The sequence below is a fragment of the Diabrotica undecimpunctata genome, chromosome 4 (genome assembly GCF_040954645.1).
Source record: "Diabrotica undecimpunctata isolate CICGRU chromosome 4, icDiaUnde3, whole genome shotgun sequence".
Lineage (NCBI taxonomy): Eukaryota > Metazoa > Arthropoda > Insecta > Coleoptera > Chrysomelidae > Diabrotica > Diabrotica undecimpunctata.
The window spans coordinates 159,444,397-159,466,322 of NC_092806.1; the positions used below are offsets into that span (position 1 = coordinate 159,444,397).

A 21,926-nucleotide genomic window follows, 5' to 3' on the forward strand; every position below is an offset into this window, starting at 1 on the left:
AAACCTTACGAGTGTGAAATTTGTTTTAAGCAGTTTTCTCAAAAATGCGTTTTAACTAATCATAAAAAGGCACACTAGGGAAAAACCTCATAAGTGTGAAATTTGTTTTAAGGACAAAGACAGCACCTCATTTGAAAATACATTTGAGAGTGCACACTGAAGAAAAACCTCATAAATGTGGAATTTGTTTTACGCTGTTTTCTCAAACTAATTTGTAAAATCATTTACGAACGCACAGTGGAGAAAAACCTTACAAGTGTGGAATTTGCTTTAAGCAGTTTGCTCGAAAAGCTCATTTAACTTATCACATAAAAAGTCACACTGCAGAAAAATGCTTATAAGTGTGCAACTGACAATGTGTAACGATAAGACTACCAAAGAGAATTGAAATACTATTATAAAATAATACCTCAATCGACCATGGGAGCTTATCGTCTATGCTTCGCCTAGCTCAGTCTCTTAAGTATGAATCCGTCTTGTCTTAAACAATGAAAATTCAGCTGGTAACAAATAAAACAATGAATTAACTAATATTTATTTAGGATAAAACAAAATAATATTTAGTTTGCACAAATAAACTCTGCCTAAAGCTTTACAATAAACAAATTCAAAACTGATAGTTATGGCTTCATGTGGTTGACAAGGTAAGTTGTTCATGGCTCTTGATAATGGTTGGATGGTCTTAAAACAGCTGCAGTCTTATTTGGTTGAATATGTGGTGAATTCATCATTTAATTTAATAAATTATCCCATAAAATATTCCAGAAACTAGAATATAACATAGCCTGTATTAGAAAGACATCAAAGGGGGTTAACTTCCTTGGCAATTATTTTACAAAATCACAATCAAACAAATTGCAGATGACAAGGATAAACTGAAATAGAATTATTATTAACATTAGTTAAGGTTTGTAAGATTGCTACATGCATAAAATTGAAAACGTGGCTTTGGAAGAAGTGAGGTTATGAATATTGAAAATACAGGATAAAGTGAAATAGAATTATTATTCAATTTATTTTTTGTAAGATTCCTACATGCATAAAATTAAAAACGTTGCAAACAAAATCTTTGCTAACGCTAGAGAAAAACTTTACCAAAGTAAAATTGTACGCTCAAGTATTAAAAGTGTCAAATTTGCGTTTCTTCGATAAAGAAAAAGTGCTTTCAAAAAATAGTACAAACTTGCGTATATGTATATTATAAAAACAACAAACTGTTCATTATATAGATTAAAACTATTGTAGTATTTTTTGTCCACTTTGTGTATAATAAAAAATTCATAAGCTTTTTATTTAACATTTCGAATTGCGTTTTAGATTTTCATCCTTATCCTTTTTCCCTATCCTTTATTTATTTTTTTTTTCGCGTTTCCACGTTCCTCTTAAATAGAGTTGAAATAATTATTTGATCAATCAATATAGGTGAGAGAATGTCGAAGTTTTTTACCTTTTGAAAAGATAGTCTTCGGAATGAAGGTCAAGACAGTTCGCATATTACCGGAATGTTTTTACTACAAACCTCAAAGAGAGTACACTTTAATTTAAGTGACCTACTCGGTTCTACAAATATGTACCATGGTACAATGAACACAAGGTATGATACATGTTTCATGGTAATGTTGTATGGTAAATGTTCCAAAATAGGTTCGCGTCGCGCATGACTAGTCAAGACCGCTTCTTCACGCAACATTTGAATGTAGTTGTATAGGAAAGACTTTTAATTTTAAGTGTTTTTATAAAATTTGGCTATAGTAATTATAAAGAGATAATAAAATTATGCTATTATAATATTTAATCATAAATAAAATTTTGAAGTTAATTTAAATTTATTAATTTTTGGTATAGTTATTTTGTTAACATAGATATCCTTTATAAAACAAGTTTTAATTATCTTTTATTACACGTAGGTACAGGTCAATCAACTTGTACTCCAGAGTTTGATATTTCAGATGTTGAAAGCATTATATATTTTTATAATGATAACATGATTTAACAAAGAAAAATATGTTATTTTGGAAGATGCTAAGTTTATTTCCTCCGAAACAGATCTTATTGCAAATTGCATAGCAGATTGAGGCTAGTTTCTTACTTAACAAATCGATATGAAAAAACCATTTAAGGTTACTGTAAAAGAAAAAAAACAATTTTATAGTACCTAACATGTTAAAAAGCTTTAAACTGATATATTCATATGAATTCTGGGTCTTCGTTAATCTACAAAATGAAAGATATTATAATAAAGTTTTTTCTAGTTGCATAACTATACACATCACTCAGTTTATCCAAATGTTTTTAAAAGCACCTATTTTTAACACATAACAAACATTCAAAAATAGCGATGGTTCATGAAGAATAAAAATGAATTAATGCGGAGCTGGATTAATTACTGCAGAGAGCAGATATCGTTAGATTTGTAAAGTCACAAAGACTAAACTGGCTTGGCCACTTAAAAAGAATGCGAGATAATCGAGCTGTACAAGTAATCCAGAGATTAAAACCCCAAGCAAATAGGACAAGAGGTAGGCCCAATAAAAGGTGGATAGAGGATATATGGAGGAAGATCTTCAAACCATGAACATCAGGCAGTGGTGAAGCAAAGTATTCAACATTTTATCCATCAAATTTTTTAAGCCCTTGCGAAGTGGATATTTGTATAAAGAGACATTATGTAAGCATATATCTAAATTATTTTTCTATTATAAAATAGATGACTTGGTCAGTATTGAGTTATTTTAAAATATATTTATTATCTCATAACTTGAAATTTGCAGTCGTCACCATTGATAACCGATATTATTGTCGATCTTTTGTTTTTATACAAGCCTTCTGTCTTTTGTCGGTGTAAAGTCGTCTTTAGTCGATATTTATTGTGTTTTGCGTTTGAACTAATTTGTGCGTTATTTTCATATTATTATATTGTTTGGTAAGTAAATTTTCCATATAATAATCGGTGGGTTATAGTAATTGTATATTTTTTATTTTACTAAATTTAAAAATAAATAAATCTAAAATACCATATTGAATTATAAATCAGACTTTTCTTTATTGTAATCTATTTTGTTTTTATTTCAGTAAAATTGCTTGGAAACGAGTGACAGTGAATCAAAATACGCAAATCTACTACTATTTACCTATACAAAATAGTGCGTATGTAGTATATGTATGAAAACAAAAATAAATATTTCGCCTGAACCCCCAGGAAAAGTAAATGTTTTACGCTACTGAAAATATAATTGTTATTCAATTATAACGAAAACAAAACATTTAAAAAAAATTCGATCATTTTTTGATCATAATTTCAAAATTAATGTGTACGTTAAACTGAAAGAATGGGTTCGAGCGGTCTTGACTACGTCACACTCCTGGACCAGCTGTCAAATGTCATGCGCAATATCATACCTTGACTACCTTGTATTCATTAACAACTCGATCAACACTGGATGTAGTATTCAATTGTACCATGTGAGAGCTGATCACTGTCAGAACCAGAACACGATCAAACCATGGTACAATGAATGAATACACATAAATATGTCTATAACATTGTACCATGTGATCACACCACGACAATGACGTATAATATATTATACGTCATTGCACCACGAGACGACAGACCGAGGTAACAACGAAAAGAACTCTTACCATCAGTGTTGCCAACCGGAGGGAAATTTCCCTTTTTACGGGAATTTTTGACTCAAAAGGGAAAAGGAAAAAATTAACTCAAAAGGGAATATTTACTCCAGTGCAAAATTAAAATATATGATGGTTGGGTAATCATTTCACAACCAGATCACTATATTTTATATAAATATTAAGATCTTTAGGTACCTATTCCCTAAATCAAAATATAATAAAACTTAATTAATGCTGATGTAGAACTTGTCCCAATAAGTTCGTCTTTATTTATTAGGTACTTAAATAAAATTTCAATTATGGTTGTTTGAATAAATATTGTAGTGGAAGTGGGAAACCCACCCCACCGATTTGTCGTATTTAGTATTTGGTACTTTCTGCATCTGCACAGTGCACAGTATAATTCTTTGTGTATAAATATACTTACTGTGCTTTCTGTATAGTGTTACTTCTTAATAATTATTGGAGTTTAGAGCAGAGTGTAAGTATAACAAAAATTAATGACAATAATAACAGTAGTGTATTTAGTGATAGTGGTAGTAGTTATCCAATAAAAAAAAATAACCAAATCTAGAGAAAAAACATTAAATGTTAAGTGGTTAGAAGATCCTTCTTTTAAAATCTGGGTTAAGGTTTTGCCACATAATAATAAAAAATGTATGTGGAAAGTGTGTAATGCATTTTATGTAACAAAAGCGAAAACTGCAAAACATGCTGCAGGTAAGAAACATTTAAAAAAATGACTGCTATTAAATGTATTTCAAGTATTTCCTCGTTTTTAGCAACTGGTAATACTTCTTTAAAACACCAAAATGCCGTGAAAGGCGCCGAAATAAGATTAAGTGTTTTTTTTGCTGAACATAACGTGGCTTAATATACACATTCTTATATTTCTGTTATAAAACCCATTTTGTAAACGGGAGGGAATTTTTTCATAAAAGTGGAAATTTTTAACGCAAGTTGAGGGAAAAAGCTTGCAAGAAGGTTGGCAACTCTGCTTACCATAGTATAAAAAAGTGGTTTGTGGTTGTGGTTAAACCATAGAAAAACCGAAAACTGTGTTCGGTTGTTCTCTGGTTAAACTGTGCTCTTACTCAGTTTTCTTACTACCTACTTGTTTTTTAGTATGTAGTTTATTGTTAATAAATCAATATTATAAAACAGTTTAAAGTGTGTCCAGACCACAGTATATTCGTATATTGCTTAAGAATTATTTTTAAGCAATATACTGTGGCCACAGTACATTTGAGTACAAGCATTACTTTTGTTTGTAATGTTAATCATGTTAATGTAAATTAAGTTAAGTGTGTGTTTTCTTATAGAATGTGACTGAGGTTAACTTTAACTTTTTGGATGTAAAATTATTGGAATATCTAAAATCAAGTATAATCAAATGGAAGTAAAACAAGAAATCAGCGAGGAAACCTGTAATATAGAAATAAATTATGATCACTTGGATGATGTTCTTTTGGATGGCTTTAAATGTGAAATTAAGGAGGAATCCAATAGAGAAAGTACTGATGACACATATGATTCTTTAGACTTAAAGAATTGTCTCATAAATACTAAAACAGAACAACATGGAAATAAACTCGATCCATTTGAAGAAAATCAAAAAACTGAAAAAGGTTAGTATCAAAATATTTAAATCCTCCCATATTTAGAAGTAGCATAACTATATAGGAATCAATTTTTAAAAATGCCTAATTTTTTGTGACACTCCCACATTATTTTTTATAAAAATACTAGGGCAATGGTTAGTTTAATGCACGGAACATAATCAATTATAATATATCTTTAGTATTAGTAACAGAAAACTAGTTCATAGTTCTCTGTTAGTAATATAAATATATAATTACATACCTAAATACATAAGTTGTCTTCTTTCAATAAGGAGGCATCATCATCAATTTCTTCATTTCCCACAGAAATAATAATTGTGTCTATTGTTTCCTTCTATTACCATATCAAGTTTCCAGAATGTTTCTTCCTCTGCTATGACATGTCTTATAGCTTTTTGCCAATTGTCAGATGAAATTTTTGATATGGAGTCAGATAATAGTTGACAAACATCTTAAAGTTTAAATGTTATATTATTTTTCGAGACATATCCCTTCATTTGAGCCCAGATTAGTTTATGGGGTTATGTTCACAGTGATAAGGTGGTAATTGCAACACTTTAACTCCATCTCCATGTTCTTTTGCTATTTCATCTATACTGTACTTCTCAAATTTTTGTGAATATTGCATAGCTGCAATAACTCTTTTTTTGAGTAAAACTTCTGCTGCTATTACTATTTCTTTGGTTATTAGCCAATCCAAGAGTTCTTGCTTTCTCCATTTAGTGTTAGGTAATGGTTCCTTTAATCTTGAATGGTAACTGGCATTATCCATGACTATTACAGAATTGGTCAGTAATAATATATCATTTGACTGAAATATTCCTCAAAAACATCAGCAGTCATTTCTTCATGGTAGTTGTTCATAGAATTTGAAATAAAATCTAGCAAGCCTCCATCAACAAATCCTTTATCTTCTCCAATATAAGTGATAGTTAAACTGTGACCTTTACCACTTGGAAATTTTAAGCCCATAGACAAATCTTTTATAAATGCCTAAGAAGCATTTGTAACCACTTTACCTTGCCAAACTTTTTTACAAAATGCCCTCATTTATCCATGTTTCATCTAAATAAAAAATATTTTTGCCTTATCTCCTCAATTTTCGAATTTCTTGCTCCAACAAATAATTTCTTAACTAAAATGATTCACAATCTGCAAAATATGTTCCACCTCTTGGAAATTTTAATTGTTTCTAAGAAAGTTAAGGGCTCATAAATTGAACCTCTCCTTTTTGGAAATTGTAAATGTTTTGTACCTGTAGAGATTACATACTTATATCATTTGTGGATTAAAATGACTACAAAATTTAAGACAAGTTATCTCCTGTGCAATAAAATTTGTGCTATCAATCATTTTCAAGTATACTATAGGTTTTCGGGGCTGATCAAAACCAATTTTCGATTTGAATATTGGATGATTCATTGTCTTCCTACTCTTACTGTCGTTGGACATGAGAGGAATTAATATATCCGTCTTTAAGACAAAAAAACGGGTGTGGCAGTCCAGTGGGACTGCTGGTAGAAGTTACACTTCTATACACGCATTCGCTGTTACAAATTTATTTGGGAGTCAATCTGCACAATCATTACATACGTAATGCTATAGGTAAGACATAGCAGAAAGAGAAACAGAATTAATAACAACTTACTCACAATTAATAAACAACATTTGACCTGTAATAGGAGTATAGTAAATGAAGGATTGAATCAATATTTTGATGAAAGTGTATATTTTTATTTTCATATATGTATGAAAGGAGTTGAAGCAAAAATTTTTTTACACATACTCTGCAGTAAAATTCATTGTTTATTTTGTTATTAATATAAAAATACAATACAATACACTGCAACATAATTCAATATAATAATACAATATAAATTAAAATGCAATATTCGTAAGTATTTAAAAATGACAATAATATAAATACTATATATTTAATTTATCATGTAATAATATTAATAAAAAAGTCCTCCCCGACTGGGAATCGAACCCCGGTCTCCCGAGTGACAGGCGGGGATACTGACTACTATGCTACCGAAGACATGACGCAAACTTATTTCAAAATTGACAGTTCTGGGTCATACAGTGATTTATTGAGATTATTATTTTGAAATACAAAAGACTAATATAATTCTGAACATTTAATAAATAATACAAAACATATCACATAAATAATAATATTAATAAATATTTTATTATATTATATTATATGTATATTTATTATATATAATATTAAATATATATACAAAAGAAACATTTTTATATTCGAGAGAGGAAGAGAGAGAAAATATATCTTCTGTCTCTCTCTTACTCATTATCTTACATATGTAATGATTTCACAGATTCACTCCCATACAAATTTCCAACGTGGAGCGCGCGTATAGAAGTATAACTTAAAAAAAAAAAAAATATAGACTATTTGTTTCAAATTCCCACACTCATAGTTCCTCGCGATCTAAATGCTACTGTTAGCTTTGTAGTAAACAAATGGCTCTAAAATTACAGTTCTAATTGCCTAAAAGATAAAGAGGATTATAGGGAAAAACATTTTTAAGCGTTTTTTGCATGCTAGATAAATCAGATATTTTACAACTGAATTTGTAATTATTTTATTGTTTAAAAAAAAAACATATTATTGGCACTTTATAACATGTTCTAAATGAGCTCCTCCTCTCTCAAGACAGATTTCATACCGATATTCCAGATTTCTCTTAATGTTACGGAATAAAGGTTGTCTCAAGTCCGCGAAGAAGGCTCTAACGGCATCCTTTAACTCATTGATAGTTTTGGTACCCGTTTAAAAACGGCAGTTTTAGCAATGCCCCAAATTTATGCTTCAGGAGATGTTAAGTCTGGAGAATGTGCAGGATAGGGAAAGTCAGTAAATCGTGAAATGAATTTATTTGGAAAATGTCCCTAAATGACGAATGATTGGAAAAATGTACATAGAAAATTGTCAGACTACGAAAACTCCAGTGACCACATTAACTCCATCACTAACGGGCGGGGACAGCGTTATGATAATGGGTTTAATATGTCCAGTAAATTTAAGGTACTTATATATAAAACATTATATTTTATCTGTCCATTTCATACCTGCTGCCGAAATTTTTATAAAAAATGAAAATTTGTTTTTTAATATTGTTCAGGAATTGTATTTATATATCGACCTATGCAACAAAAACTATTGTACCTCAATTTTGGTTGAACTGAGATAATCGCGTTTGAAAATTTTTCGCAAAGATTTTGCTTTAAGAAATGGCGTTATTTTTGGAAGAAATATGTCTTACACACTTAAATTTCTGATATATTATTATATAAAGGGTTTTAAGGAATTTCACAAATTAAACATAACAAAATTACTTGTTTTTCTGCTAAATTTTGAAGACTTACTATAGTTTTCGTCCAAGCATTTCTCGTCGAAGAAAAAAAACACTTACTCTAGATTTAGTAACAGATTTATTGAAAAAAAGCATTACTGTTTAATAAATGTTAATAAAAACATTCCTAGAACTAATCAGAATAACTAAAATTAGAATCTTGTTCATTGTTGTCACTTTCTGCTTCCATATTTTTACTAGTTTTAATATTCTGTCCCTTTTGTATTTTCGTCCCATTCTCGGCTTTGAGGGAAAAATAAAACTCGTGGTAAACCTCAGGAATGTTAGGAAGACTGTTTCCTCTGGGTTTACATAAATCAAATAAACCATTCAATTTTTTCTCATTTATTGGAAGCAAACTTGTATACAGTTGAGGTAAATCTTTAGAATTATCGTTTTTTATTGTATTTGTTTTAGTCTTTTTTAAAGTTATTATTTTTAGCTCATCGGCATAGTCATATTTGAACTTCATTTTATGAGGCATATCTGATAAAAAGTGCACTTCTTTAATCTTGATTATCTTTAGCTTTTCTCCACCATTATCTTTATCCCAATTTTCTAATTTCACCTTTTGTTTTAAACTAAAAAAGTTGCTTTTTGCTATTTCTTTTACAATGTATGGCTTTCAAGACACTTTTGTCATGCGAACCAACATGATCCATTGAAGGGAACAGCATGCATGCTGTCTCCTTCGTTTTGTGTATGACCTGCTTCTAGGAATCGATGAACTATTTGAATATTGAGATTGATAGAAGCATAAGCAAACAGTGAGAAAATAAAACGGTTGCGGTTTTGTCCGCCACAGTTATCAGAGTAAAGAATAGCCTTTTTTACTCCGGTTTCTTTTTGATGATTTAAAAAATGCAAAATGCAAATGCTTATTTCGTTTGGCCCTCTTTTCGCAAGAACCTCGTGCCACACATAACAATAGTCCTTGTTATTTCCCATATTATAAATTGTAAAATTATATGTGGCGAGATTACTCTTGTAATAAAAGTCGCTCACAGCAGATTGGGGTGTTACAAGGACTTTCTCTAAATCGAAACAAGCGGCACAAACTGACTTATCATCGATAGCCGCCTCCTTATCTGCATCCTTTAAAGCTCTGGCAGCTATTTTATTAGAAATGTGTTTATCAAACCTATCTTTTATTTTAAGTTTATCTTCTGGACTTGCTAGTGGATAGGCTCTACAGAGGCTGCATTGGTCCTTTTTTGGTTTAAAAAATGGAAGATTTAACTCGGCATTAATAATTTCCCTGTATTGTCTTAAAGTACCTACTTCTACAACATTTTTCTCTTGCATGTATTCTAAGTACAATCTATGCATTATTCCAACGTTAAGACCCTCCTCCAAGTACATTTTTGTTGACTTTTGTCTGGTGTAGTGGGAAGGCACTACAGGAAAAAGTTGAATGTGATGTCGTATCGAGTTTAAGATGCTTTCATCAATTTTATTTGGTCTTGTAGCGTGTTTCCCTCTTCTATATGCCTCAAGAGGCTTAACGTATCTTGCTATGTAATCCCATTGTCTAGTGTGATCACCAATTTTCCAAAATTCTTCAAACAATATCTTCCTATTTTCCTCACTTATCTTCTCTTGACATTTATTTCTACAGGCTTCTTTGCATGGATTCTTCATCTGTCTGGCAGGAATAAATTCATCATTACGATTTTTGTCTTCGATGCCTACGTTTAGATCCTTCTTAGCCTTCACATCAAGCCACCCACTTGTATTTCTTACACGTTTTCTACCTGTTTTTCCTTTACGCATCATATTACGCTTTCTACAGACGTTGACACCCTTAATTTGACTTTTAACTTCAGTATCTGGCATATTAGATGAGTCAGAATCTGATGTTTGTTCTGGTTCATAATTAGGATCGAGATCTGAACTATCTGACAAGTTCCAAGTAAAGTTGTTGGTGTTATCAACAGTTATATTAAGTAATAGTGATGTACCTGATTGTGCATTATGAGCACTGATTTGCTTGTCTGTAGAGTGGTTGCTGGGAACTAAAGCTGTATCATACAATGAGGTTCCTGCATCTGATACAATGGGTACTTCACTAGCACAAGTAAATTCAGTGATTTGAGAGTCATCCAATTCTAAAAAAGGACAAGTTAAAATAAATAAATAATAAAAGCAACGAACATTTCTAAATTCACTGGTACATTATTTGCTAATTTTACTGGCATAAGTAAACTTGGTTGTCATTTCATAGATTGTAATGTGCATGTGCTAGAAGAGCATACTGTTTTCGAATGTTCTTCTGGTTCTAAAATAATAATTCATGTTAGTAAAAAACAAGAAATAAAATTAATATAGATCAAACTTACTTGAATCTGATGATTGTTTTTCACATAAGTTTTTTCCATTGTGCAAAATTTTTTGTGTTCTTGATTTCATTTTAATTCGCGTTAAAAATGATTATTTTCACACAGCAGCAACTTTAAATGTTTATAATAGTATTTAACAAACATACCCTACAAATAAGCATGCGGTGAAACCCATAGTAAGTCAAACTTGCAATACCTTCCGTTGTTTCTTGCAACGAAGACTACAGTAATTCAACTTACTATAGTTTTCGCCTGCAGGAGTGAGGGTCAGTAAACTTACTATACACATGCAAATATTTTACCGGTTGCCTTAAAATGTATACCTGATTTACCATACTTTTCTACCAAACAGAGCTTGAAAAGAATAATAATACCATAATAGTAAGTCAAATCAAGCGTTTTTTGAGTTACTATAGTCTTCGCTACATGGGTCGATATGTTTTTAAGTTCTACACATAGCTGGAATGCATTACAAAACACTTGATCATTAAACCCATTTGTGACATCAGGTGGTGTCACTAAAAGTGAGAAAAAAACCAATATAACTAATAAATTTGAGTAAATTTGTTGTATTATCGTTAGTTTTAATAAACTATGTTTATTTAATTTTTGTACATGTATATTATTTTTTCCTTTTTTTTTGGAATCCGACATCTAAATAAAACTACATACTATATGCTTTGAAACTAAATTATCAAACGCAAAATATGTGTCATGACTGAAAAATAGGCCCCGAATTACAATGGTGCCTAGGGCCCGCTTTAGTCTTAGTCCGTCACTGGTTTGAAGCTTCGATACTACACTTCGCTACCTAGGTCCTAGACTGCTTGTATTTGTCAGAGTTAGTGCTATTTCTGTCTCATCGTTCTGTTTAGTATCTTGTCTCAATTTTTGTATGTCAATTTTTGCATGTATGTTGATATTTTTAATCCTGTTTCCCTGCATTGTCTTGTATTTTATTAACCTTTAACTTGATTATTACATTTCTTTATTTTACATTCATTTTCTCTTGTACTCATATCTTTATATTATAGTCAGTTTGATTTTTAGATTATTTCCAAGAGATCAAGGTGGAAGTTATGGAGACACTATCTGAACATTTATCTCACGAAGAAAATTATATGAATCCACATGCTAAAAGAAAAACATTAAATAAAAATATAAAATTTGTGACTGGAAAAAGAACTTATAAATGTGAATTTTGTTTTAAGCAATATACTACAGCAGGTAATTTGAAAGTACATTTAAGAGTGCACGCTGAAGAAAAACCTCACATGTGTGAAATTTGTTTTAAGCAATTTAGGGTAGCACGTAATTTAAAAGAACATTTGAGAGTACATACTGGAGAAAAACCCCACAAGTGTGAAATTTGTTGTAAGCAATTTAGTGAAGCATATAATTTAAAAAGACATTTAAGAATACATACTGGAGAAAAACCTCACATGTGTGAAATTTGTTTTAAGCAATTTAGGATAGCAGGTCATTTAAAAGAACATTTGAGAGTACACACTGGAGAAAAACCTCACAAGTGTGAAATTTGTTTTAAGCAATTTTGTCAAGCAAGTCATTTAAAAAACCATTTGAGAATCCATACTGGAGAAAAACCTCACAAGTGTGAAATTTGTTTTAAGCAATTTAGGATAGCAGGTAGTTTAAAAGAACATTTGAGAATCCATACTGGAGAAAAACCTCACAAGTGTGAAATTTGTTTTAAGCAATTTAGTCACGAAGGTACTTTAAAAAAACATTTGGGAATCCATACTTTAGAAAAACCTCTCAAGTGTGAAATTTGTTTTAAGCAACTTTGTCAAGCAGGTAATTTAAAAAGACATTTGAGAATACATACTGGAGAAAAACCTCACAAGTGTGAAATTTGTTTTAAGCAATTTTGTCAAGCAGGTAATTTAAAAAAACATTTGAGAATCCATACTGGAGAAAAACCTCACAAGTGTGAAATTTGTTTTAAGCAGTTTAGTGAGGCAGGTTCTTTAAAAAAACATTTGATAATTCATACGGGAGAAAAACCTCACAAGTGTGAAATTTGTTTTAAGCGATTTAGTCATGCCTCTAATCTAAGAGTACATTTGAGAGTGCACACTGGAGAAACATCCTATCAGTGCGAGATTTGTTTAAAACAATTTGCACAAAAAGTTAATTTAACTAAACATATGAAAGATCACATTGGAGAAATACCTCACAAGTATGACATTTGATTTAAGCAATTTAGTGAAGCAGGACCAGTGGGACCGCTGGTAGAAGATATACTTCTATACAAGCGTTCGCCGTTACAAATTTTTATAGGGGTCAATCTGCACAATCATTACATATGTAATGCTATAGGTAAGAGAGAGCAGAAAGAGAAACAGAATTAGGTATATAGGTATATGGTGCATCCTTTGCTGTATATAAAAAACATTTGACTTGTAATAGGAGGATTTTATCAAAATATAATAATATTTTGATGAAAATGTATATTTTTATTTTCATATATGTATGAAAGGAGTTGAATGAACAAAAATTTTTTACACATACTCTGCAGTAAAATTCATTGTTTATTTTGTTATTAATATAAAAATACAATACAATACACTGCAACATAATTCAATATAATAATACAATACAAATTAAAATGCAATAGTCATAAGTAAATATTTAAAAATGACAATATACATAACTTATTTACGCATATGTTTAATATACGCATATAACTTCAAAAACTGAGCAATGAATCGCTGTTGTTAAATTTTTATTCTAAACTCCATTAAAAATGTGTAAAATCGTTATTTTTATATAGATAAACAAAAGTATCATTTTTAATCCTACCCTATTATCGAATTTTTCGTTTCCAACAATAATTTTTTCAAAACAAATTTTTTGGAGCGGGTTAGAGTGTTTTCTATATACACCTGTTTGTAAAAATTTGTTCAAAATACATTTTATTGTTTTAAACACAGTAATTAATGTTTTTAAATATTTTTTAACAAAAAAAAAAAACAAAAAATTGCCTCACCGTGACATGTTAGCACATTGCCGTGACCAGAATTCGAACCTGGGTTACCACGGCCACAACAACTAGGATTATGTTGTAAATTTCGATTTTATTTTAAAATTTAATAAAATAATAATATAAAATAAGAAATTCATATTGGGATTCGAACTCACATACACCAGCGTATGAACCAAACAGGTAAAATATTTGCCAATTAGACATGACACAAACGTATTTCAAAATTGACAGTTCTCGGTCATATAGTGATTTATTGAGATTATTATTTTGAAATACAAAAGTCTAAAATAAATATGAACATTTAATAAATAATACAAAACATATCACATAAATAATAATATTAATATATATATATATATATATATATATATATATATATATATATATATATACATATATATATATATATATATATATATATATATATATATATATATATATGTATATATATATATATATGTATATACATATATATATATATATATATATATATATATATATATATATATATATATATATATGTATATATAATACATATATACAAAAGGAACATTTTTATTCTCGAGAGAGAAAGAGAGAAAATATATCTTCTGTCTCTTTCTTACTCATTATCTTACATATGTAATGATTTCACCGATTCACTCCCGTACAAATTTCCAACGTGGAGCGCGCGTATAGAAGTATAACTTCAAAAATAATTTGCGAATACACGCTAGAGAAAAACTATAAAGTAATGTAAAAGCACATCTAACAGTCCACACTAGAGAAAAGCCGTACGAGAAAAGATTTTAAAAAGTGAAATTTGTTTTAGAGGTTTTCCCATACATTGCACTTATATTCGTTATATGCAATTTCATAATGGAATGTTTATTTTAGTTAGCGTAATTTAGAGAAATAGACGATTTTACTTGTCAAAATAGCGTTTTTAGAATAAAGAAAAAGTACTTTCGAAAAATAAGAAAAACTTGCTCATATTTGTAATATAAAACAACTAACTGTTTATTATACATTTTAAAACTATTTTATTTTTTTGTCCACTTTGTAAGTATATCATAAAAATTTCATAAACTTTTTGTTAAACATTTCGAATTGCGTTTTAGATTTTTATCCTTTTCCTTTACTTATCCTTTTATTTTTTCGGGTTTCCTCGTTGCTGTTACATAGAGTTAAAATAATCATCTGATCAATTAATATAGACGAGAGAATGTCGAAGTTTCTTACCTTTTGTTGTAGTATATTTAATAGTATTAATATGTAAAGTAAAAATATGCCTATGATGGCATACCTAACTTCACCTCTCGTTTTTTTTTATTAAAATACATGATCATATTTGTTACAATTTTTTTTTCTAGTTCAGTTGAATGTACCAATTAAGCTGGACATATAAAGGTGAAAGTTAATGTGGATTTTTATATTAAAAAATTGAAATATCAGAAATGTCAAGTGTGCCATCATAGGCACATTCCTTGATTATGATGGCATAATTATATGAACAATAATACAACAAATAAAAAAGTAACACACATTAAAACAATTAAGAACATAAATCACAATAAAATATCTTCCATTTTTTATCGACCCCAGCGCAGTCAAAGTGACACCAGGATTGGCACTCCTGACATTTAATACAGCATTCTTTCGACTTTGAGATACGATACAGGCCATTACAATACAAGCAAGCGACGTCGGAATCATCATCTTCAAAATTTTCGTTATCGCTCGCGAATTCTTGTTCCTTCTCATTATTTCTCTCTATCCCTTCTTTTGCCATTTGGCATAATGTTCGTTTTTCAGGAAAAGTGTCATCTACAGATTTCCGTTCTAATCCACTGTTGTACGTAGCTTTCCCTTTAGGTTCTATCTTCTGCTTTATTTGTCGTTTAACTTTGTTTGTCAGTTTTCTTCGTTCTACATTTTCTTTTTCAACAAACTTATCTTTCAATTCTTGAATTTCAGGGGTTGAATTTATTACCCCTGTTTTTCCACACTTCTTTTGTTTTTTTGTGTTTGACTGCGAAACACTTGGAATGGGTGATAAATCTTGGATTGTTATGTGAAGAAAATCTTGTCGAGTATTTTCTAGAAGGACCCGTTGGCAGTTGGCAGTTTAGGTGGGTGATTTTGTCCACTTTCTAAGTTTTCTTCTAGATTATAATCTGGTTTGTTTAGATGGATGTTTTGAGTTCGATCTTGATTGCTGTCTATAAGTTTATATGTAACCGATGATGGAGCGAACATCCATTCCTCAAAAATATCAGGATTAAAAGGTTGAATCACTGTTTTGGCAAAGGCATTTATGGCATTAGCAGGAGTAGCACTTTTAAGGTAAGCTGTTTTAAACAACCCAGCAACTTGAAAGTGCGTAACGAGTCTTTCAGGATTTTGTTTTAACCAATTTTGAATCTCTTGGCTGTAATAGGTTTATAGAGGACTAAAAAAGCCCACTTCGAGTGGCTGCACCCGGTGGGAACAGTGTGGTAAAAAGCACAAAAGTACAATACCATTTTCTTTTGCAACTTGTAAGACTTCCAGTCCCTTATGACTACTGTGGTCATCTAACAATAATAATTTTTTGTTCTCATTCGAAGCTTTGGTATAGTGAATAAAATTTTTAAGCCATTGAACAAAAATGTCTGAAGACATCCACCCTTTCTCCTGGCAAAAAACAACACTTCCCGGTGGGGCAGCGTCCATTAATTCATTTTTGAACCTTTTTCTGGGAAAAATAAATGAAGGTCGTACAAAAGTACCAATTGCATTCATTGAACATACAACTGTTAAATGCTGACCTCGTTCAGCACTGCTCAGATGAGAGCGGGGTGACACGAATCTTTAGCCACTAATGGACAGTCAGACCTTGCCACAGTACAAACATCAATATTAGTTAGAGCAAAATCTAAAAATCTATTCATGCAATTTGGAATTTTATTTATTTGTTGCAAGTTATTAATAATAAGAAACTGCTGCATCAGCACATTTTTATCACAATCCAAAAAGCTGTTATCATTAAATGGGGCAAATTGAAATCTCCTAGTAACATCACATTTAAGTTATTGATAATAAAATATTCTCAAACAAATTAAAATAATTTTCATACATCACAACATCAACTTTAGGTATAAAATACACAACGGAAACATAAAGTGTAAAGTTTTTTAAAGTTATCTTAAGTATTACACAATTACTATCACAGGTAACATTTACAAGTTCATAAGGTAGTTCATTTTTAATTGCTAAAAGTACTTCTCCACCTCGCAGCCTATGCTCTGACCTATCTTTCCTAAACACTGTGTACCTATTGTCCAAAAAGTTCAGAATCAAAAATACTTTCATTCAGCCATTATTAATGGAATAATAATCGATAATGTCTACGATTACGTATACAAGCTATCCGTGACCTATTTACGTGTTTTATCTATATTTTTCGTCCACTGTATAGGTGCTCGTGATCATTTTCTAGCAGCACGATCCCTCTGAGACACACCTCTTCTTCAAAAATCAGCAATTATCGTTATTCACTCAAATAAACATAAAACGAAAGCAAACGAGAAAACAGCAATGATAAGTCACGTGACTTTAATGCTCTTATAGATTGGCCAGGCCGATTTAAGACTCATTGCAAATAAAACAAGTAGGGAGATGAGACCTTTTGAAAATAAATACAATTTTCCAATGTACTTTTAAATATTAAATAAGCCGTTTTGGTGCATAAAACTATTCGAAACCTGAAGAAACCTATAACATTTTTAATATAATTAAAACATCGAAAAAACGAAATTTTGGATTTAAGACATTTTCTTTACAAATTCTTCACAATATTTTTCGGTCCTGCACTGCCTGCATTTGTCGTTGTTTGTATTATTTGTGTCTCATAGATCTGTTTGATATATTGTTGTTTCAATTTTTGTACGTCTAGTTGTTTTGTTGTTTGTTTCTCTTTGTCCCCCCTGTTTGTTTTCATTGTCTTGTATTTTATTGAATTTGATTAATTCATATTGTTGTGACCGAGGAGCAGAAAACAAATAGGCTCTAAATTAGCGTTTGGCACTTTATTATTAAATTGTATAATACAAAACTGACTACGTTCTAAGCTTCTACATAAGGGGCCAAGCTAATCTCTAATTATATCGCTTGGCGGAAACCATTCCTTCTGTCATATTTCTTAAAGCCAAGTTTGCACAAAGTATTTCTTAAGATACTACACATATCTTTGTTTTTACATTCATTTCTCTTACCCTCAAATGTTTAAATTATAGTCAGTTTGATTTTTAGATGGTGTTCAAGAGTACAATATGGAAATTATGGAGAAAATAACTGAACATTCACCTCACGAAGAAAATTATATGAATCAACATTCTGAAGTAAAAACATTAAATAAAAATATAAAATTTGTGACCGGAAAAAGACTTTACAAATGTGAAATTTGTTTTAAGCAGTTTACTACAGCAGGTAATTTGAAAATACATTTAAGAGTGCACGCTGGAGAAAAACCTCACAAGTGTGAAATTTGTTTTAAGCAATTTTCTCAAAAAAGCAATTTGAAAAATCATTTAAGAACGCACACTGGAGAAAAACCTCACAAGTGTGAAATTTGTTTTAAGCAGTTTTCTCAAATAAGCAATTTGAAAAATCACTTAAAAAGACACACTGGAGAGAAACCTTACAAGTGTGAATTTTGTTTTAAACAGTTTAGTGAAACAGGTATTTTGAAAAAACATTTGAGACTGCACACTGGGGAAAAACCTTACACGTGTAAAATTTGTTTTAAACAGTTTAGTGAAATAGGTAATTTGAAAAAACATTTGAGACTGCACACTGGAGAAAAACCTCACAAGTGTGAAATTTGTTTCAAACAGTTTAGTGAAACAGGTATTCTGAAAAAACATTTGAGACTGCACACTGGGGAAAAACCTTACAAGTGTGAAATTTGTTTTAAGCAGTTTTCTCAAACAAGCAATTTGAAAAATCACTTAAGAACGCACACTGGAGAGAAACCTTACAAGTGTGAAATTTGTTTTAAACAGTTTAGTGGAACGGGTACTTTAAAAAAACATTTGAGACTGCACACTGGGGAAAAACCTTACAAGTGTGAAATTTGTTTTAAACGGTTTAGTGAAACACGTACTTTGAAAAAACATTTGAGACTCCACACTGGGGAAAATCCTTACAAGTGTGAAATTTGTTTTAAGCAGTTTTCTGAAATAAGCAATTTGAAAAATCATTTAAGAACGCACACTGGAGAGAAACCTTACAAGTGTGAAATTTGTTTTAAGCAATTTTCTCAAAAAAGCAATTTGAAAAATCACTTAAGAACGCACACTGGAGAGAAACCTTACGAGTGTGAAATTTGTTTTAAGCAGTTTTCTCAAAAATGCGTTTTAACTAATCATAAAAAGGCACACTAGGGAAAAACCTCATAAGTGTGAAATTTGTTTTAAGGACAAAGACAGCACCTCATTTGAAAATACATTTGAGAGTGCACACTGAAGAAAAACCTCATAAATGTGGAATTTGTTTTACGCTGTTTTCTCAAACTAATTTGTAAAATCATTTACGAACGCACAGTGGAGAAAAACCTTACAAGTGTGGAATTTGCTTTAAGCAGTTTGCTCGAAAAGCTCATTTAACTTATCACATAAAAAGTCACACTGCAGAAAAATGCTTATAAGTGTGCAACTGACAATGTGTAACGATAAGACTACCAAAGAGAATTGAAATACTATTATAAAATAATACCTCAATCGACCATGGGAGCTTATCGTCTATGCTTCGCCTAGCTCAGTCTCTTAAGTATGAATCCGTCTTGTCTTAAACAATGAAAATTCAGCTGGTAACAAATAAAACAATGAATTAACTAATATTTATTTAGGATAAAACAAAATAATATTTAGTTTGCACAAATAAACTCTGCCTAAAGCTTTACAATAAACAAATTCAAAACTGATAGTTATGGCTTCATGTGGTTGACAAGGTAAGTTGTTCATGGCTCTTGATGATGGTTGGATGGTCTTAAAACAGCTGCAGTCTTATTTGGTTGAATATGTGGTGAATTCATCATTTAATTTAATAAATTATCCCATAAAATATTCCAGAAACTAGAATATAACATAGCCTGTATTAGAAAGACATCAAAGGGGGTTAACTTCCTTGGCAATTATTTTACAAAATCACAATCAAACAAATTGCAGATGACAAGGATAAACTGAAATAGAATTATTATTAACATTAGTTAAGGTTTGTAAGATTGCTACATGCATAAAATTGAAAACGTGGCTTTGGAAGAAGTGAGGTTATGAATATTGAAAATACAGGATAAAGTGAAATAGAATTATTATTCAATTTATTTTTTGTAAGATTCCTACATGCATAAAATTAAAAACGTTGCAAACAAAATCTTTGCTAACGCTAGAGAAAAACTTTACCAAAGTAAAATTGTACGCTCAAGTATTAAAAGTGTCAAATTTGCGTTTCTTCGATAAAGAAAAAGTGCTTTCAAAAAATAGTACAAACTTGCGTATATGTATATTATAAAAACAACAAACTGTTCATTATATAGATTAAAACTATTGTAGTATTTTTTGTCCACTTTGTGTATAATAAAAAATTCATAAGCTTTTTATTTAACATTTCGAATTGCGTTTTAGATTTTCATCCTTATCCTTTTTCCCTATCCTTTATTTATTTTTTTTTTTTCGCGTTTCCACGTTCCTCTTAAATAGAGTTGAAATAATTATTTGATCAATCAATATAGGTGAGAGAATGTCGAAGTTTTTTACCTTTTGAAAAGATAGTCTTCGGAATGAAGGTCAAGACAGTTCGCATATTACCGGAATGTTTTTACTACAAACCTCAAAGAGAGTACACTTTAATTTAAGTGACCTACTCGGTTCTACAAATATGTACCATGGTACAATGAACACAAGGTATGATACATGTTTCATGGTAATGTTGTATGGTAAATGTTCCAAAATAGGTTCGCGTCGCGCATGACTAGTCAAGACCGCTTCTTCACGCAACATTTGAATGTAGTTGTATAGGAAAGACTTTTAATTTTAAGTGTTTTTATATAATTTGGCTATAGTAATTATAAAGAGATAATAAAATTATGCTATTATAATATTTAATCATAAATAAAATTTTGAAGTTAATTTAAATTTATTAATTTTTGGTATAGTTATTTTGTTAACATAGATATCCTTTATAAAACAAGTTTTAATTATCTTTTATTACACGTAGGTACAGGTTAATCAACTTATACTCCAGAGTTTGATATTTCAGATGTTGAAAGCATTATATATTTTTATAATGATAACATGATTTAACAAAGAAAAATATGTTATTTTGGAAGATGCTAAGTTTATTTCCTCCGAAACAGATCTTATTGCAAATTGCATAGCAGATTGAGGCTAGTTTCTTACTTAACAAATCGATATGAAAAAACCATTTAAGGTTACTGTAAAAGAAAAAAAACAATTTTATAGTACCTAACATGTTAAAAAGCTTTAAACTGATATATTCATATGAATTCTGGGTCTTCGTTAATCTACAAAATGAAAGATATTATAATAAAGTTTTTTCTAGTTGCATAACTATGAAGTTCATGAAGAATAAAAATGAATTAATGCGGAGCTGGATTAATTACTGCAGAGAGCAGATATCGTTAGATTTGTAAAGTCACAAAGACTAAACTGGCTTGGCCACTTAAAAAGAATGCGAGATAATCGAGCTGTACAAGTAATCCAGAGATTAAAACCCCAAGCAAATAGGACAAGAGGTAGGCCCAATAAAAGGTGGATAGAGGATATATGGAGGAAGATCTTCAAACCATGAACATCAGGCAGTGGTGAAGCAAAGTATTCAACATTTTATCCATCAAATTTTTTAAGCCCTTGCGAAGTGGATATTTGTATAAAGAGACATTATGTAAGCATATATCTAAATTATT

At 30.3% G+C, this 21,926-nt stretch overlaps 1 protein-coding gene and 2 long non-coding RNA genes across 8 annotated transcripts in view; 1 reads left to right on the plus strand and 2 right to left on the minus strand.

Annotated features, from left to right (window-relative positions):
* LOC140440335 (uncharacterized) overlaps window positions 1-21,926 on the minus strand; it is a 22,843-nt gene continuing 917 nt past the window's right edge. Inside the window, exons 1-3 of one of the 2 annotated variants that reach the window (XR_011950815.1) lie at window positions 20,758-21,532; window positions 19,313-20,183; window positions 1-86 (exon numbers count right to left, since the gene is read on the minus strand). This is a non-coding gene — a long non-coding RNA (uncharacterized lncRNA). Of the gene's footprint in view, window positions 87-19,312; window positions 20,184-20,757; window positions 21,533-21,926 lie in introns of those variants that run through there. The other variant, XR_011950814.1, reaches the window with a different exon arrangement.
* LOC140440336 (uncharacterized) lies at window positions 92-3,517 on the minus strand. Its single transcript, XR_011950816.1, has 3 exons — window positions 3,400-3,517; window positions 1,448-1,560; window positions 92-875 (listed from the first exon to the last, which is right to left on the minus strand). It is a non-coding gene; the product is annotated as an uncharacterized lncRNA (long non-coding RNA).
* Window positions 3,486-19,386, plus strand: LOC140440334 (uncharacterized). 5 transcript variants are annotated; one of them, XM_072530776.1, is made up of 4 exons: window positions 3,486-3,619; window positions 4,956-5,261; window positions 12,025-12,201; window positions 18,254-19,386. In XM_072530776.1, exons 2-4 carry the CDS (start codon window positions 5,027-5,029, stop codon window positions 19,384-19,386), a joined length of 1,545 nt encoding a protein of 514 aa, XP_072386877.1. In that variant the 5' UTR covers window positions 3,486-3,619; window positions 4,956-5,026. The 5 variants fall into 5 exon arrangements, with proteins under 5 accessions (XP_072386877.1, XP_072386879.1, XP_072386876.1 ...); XM_072530778.1 differs by lacking the exon at window positions 3,486-3,619 and adding an exon at window positions 8,096-8,307 and having other exon boundaries at window positions 4,670-5,261; XM_072530775.1 differs by lacking the exon at window positions 3,486-3,619 and adding an exon at window positions 4,670-4,757.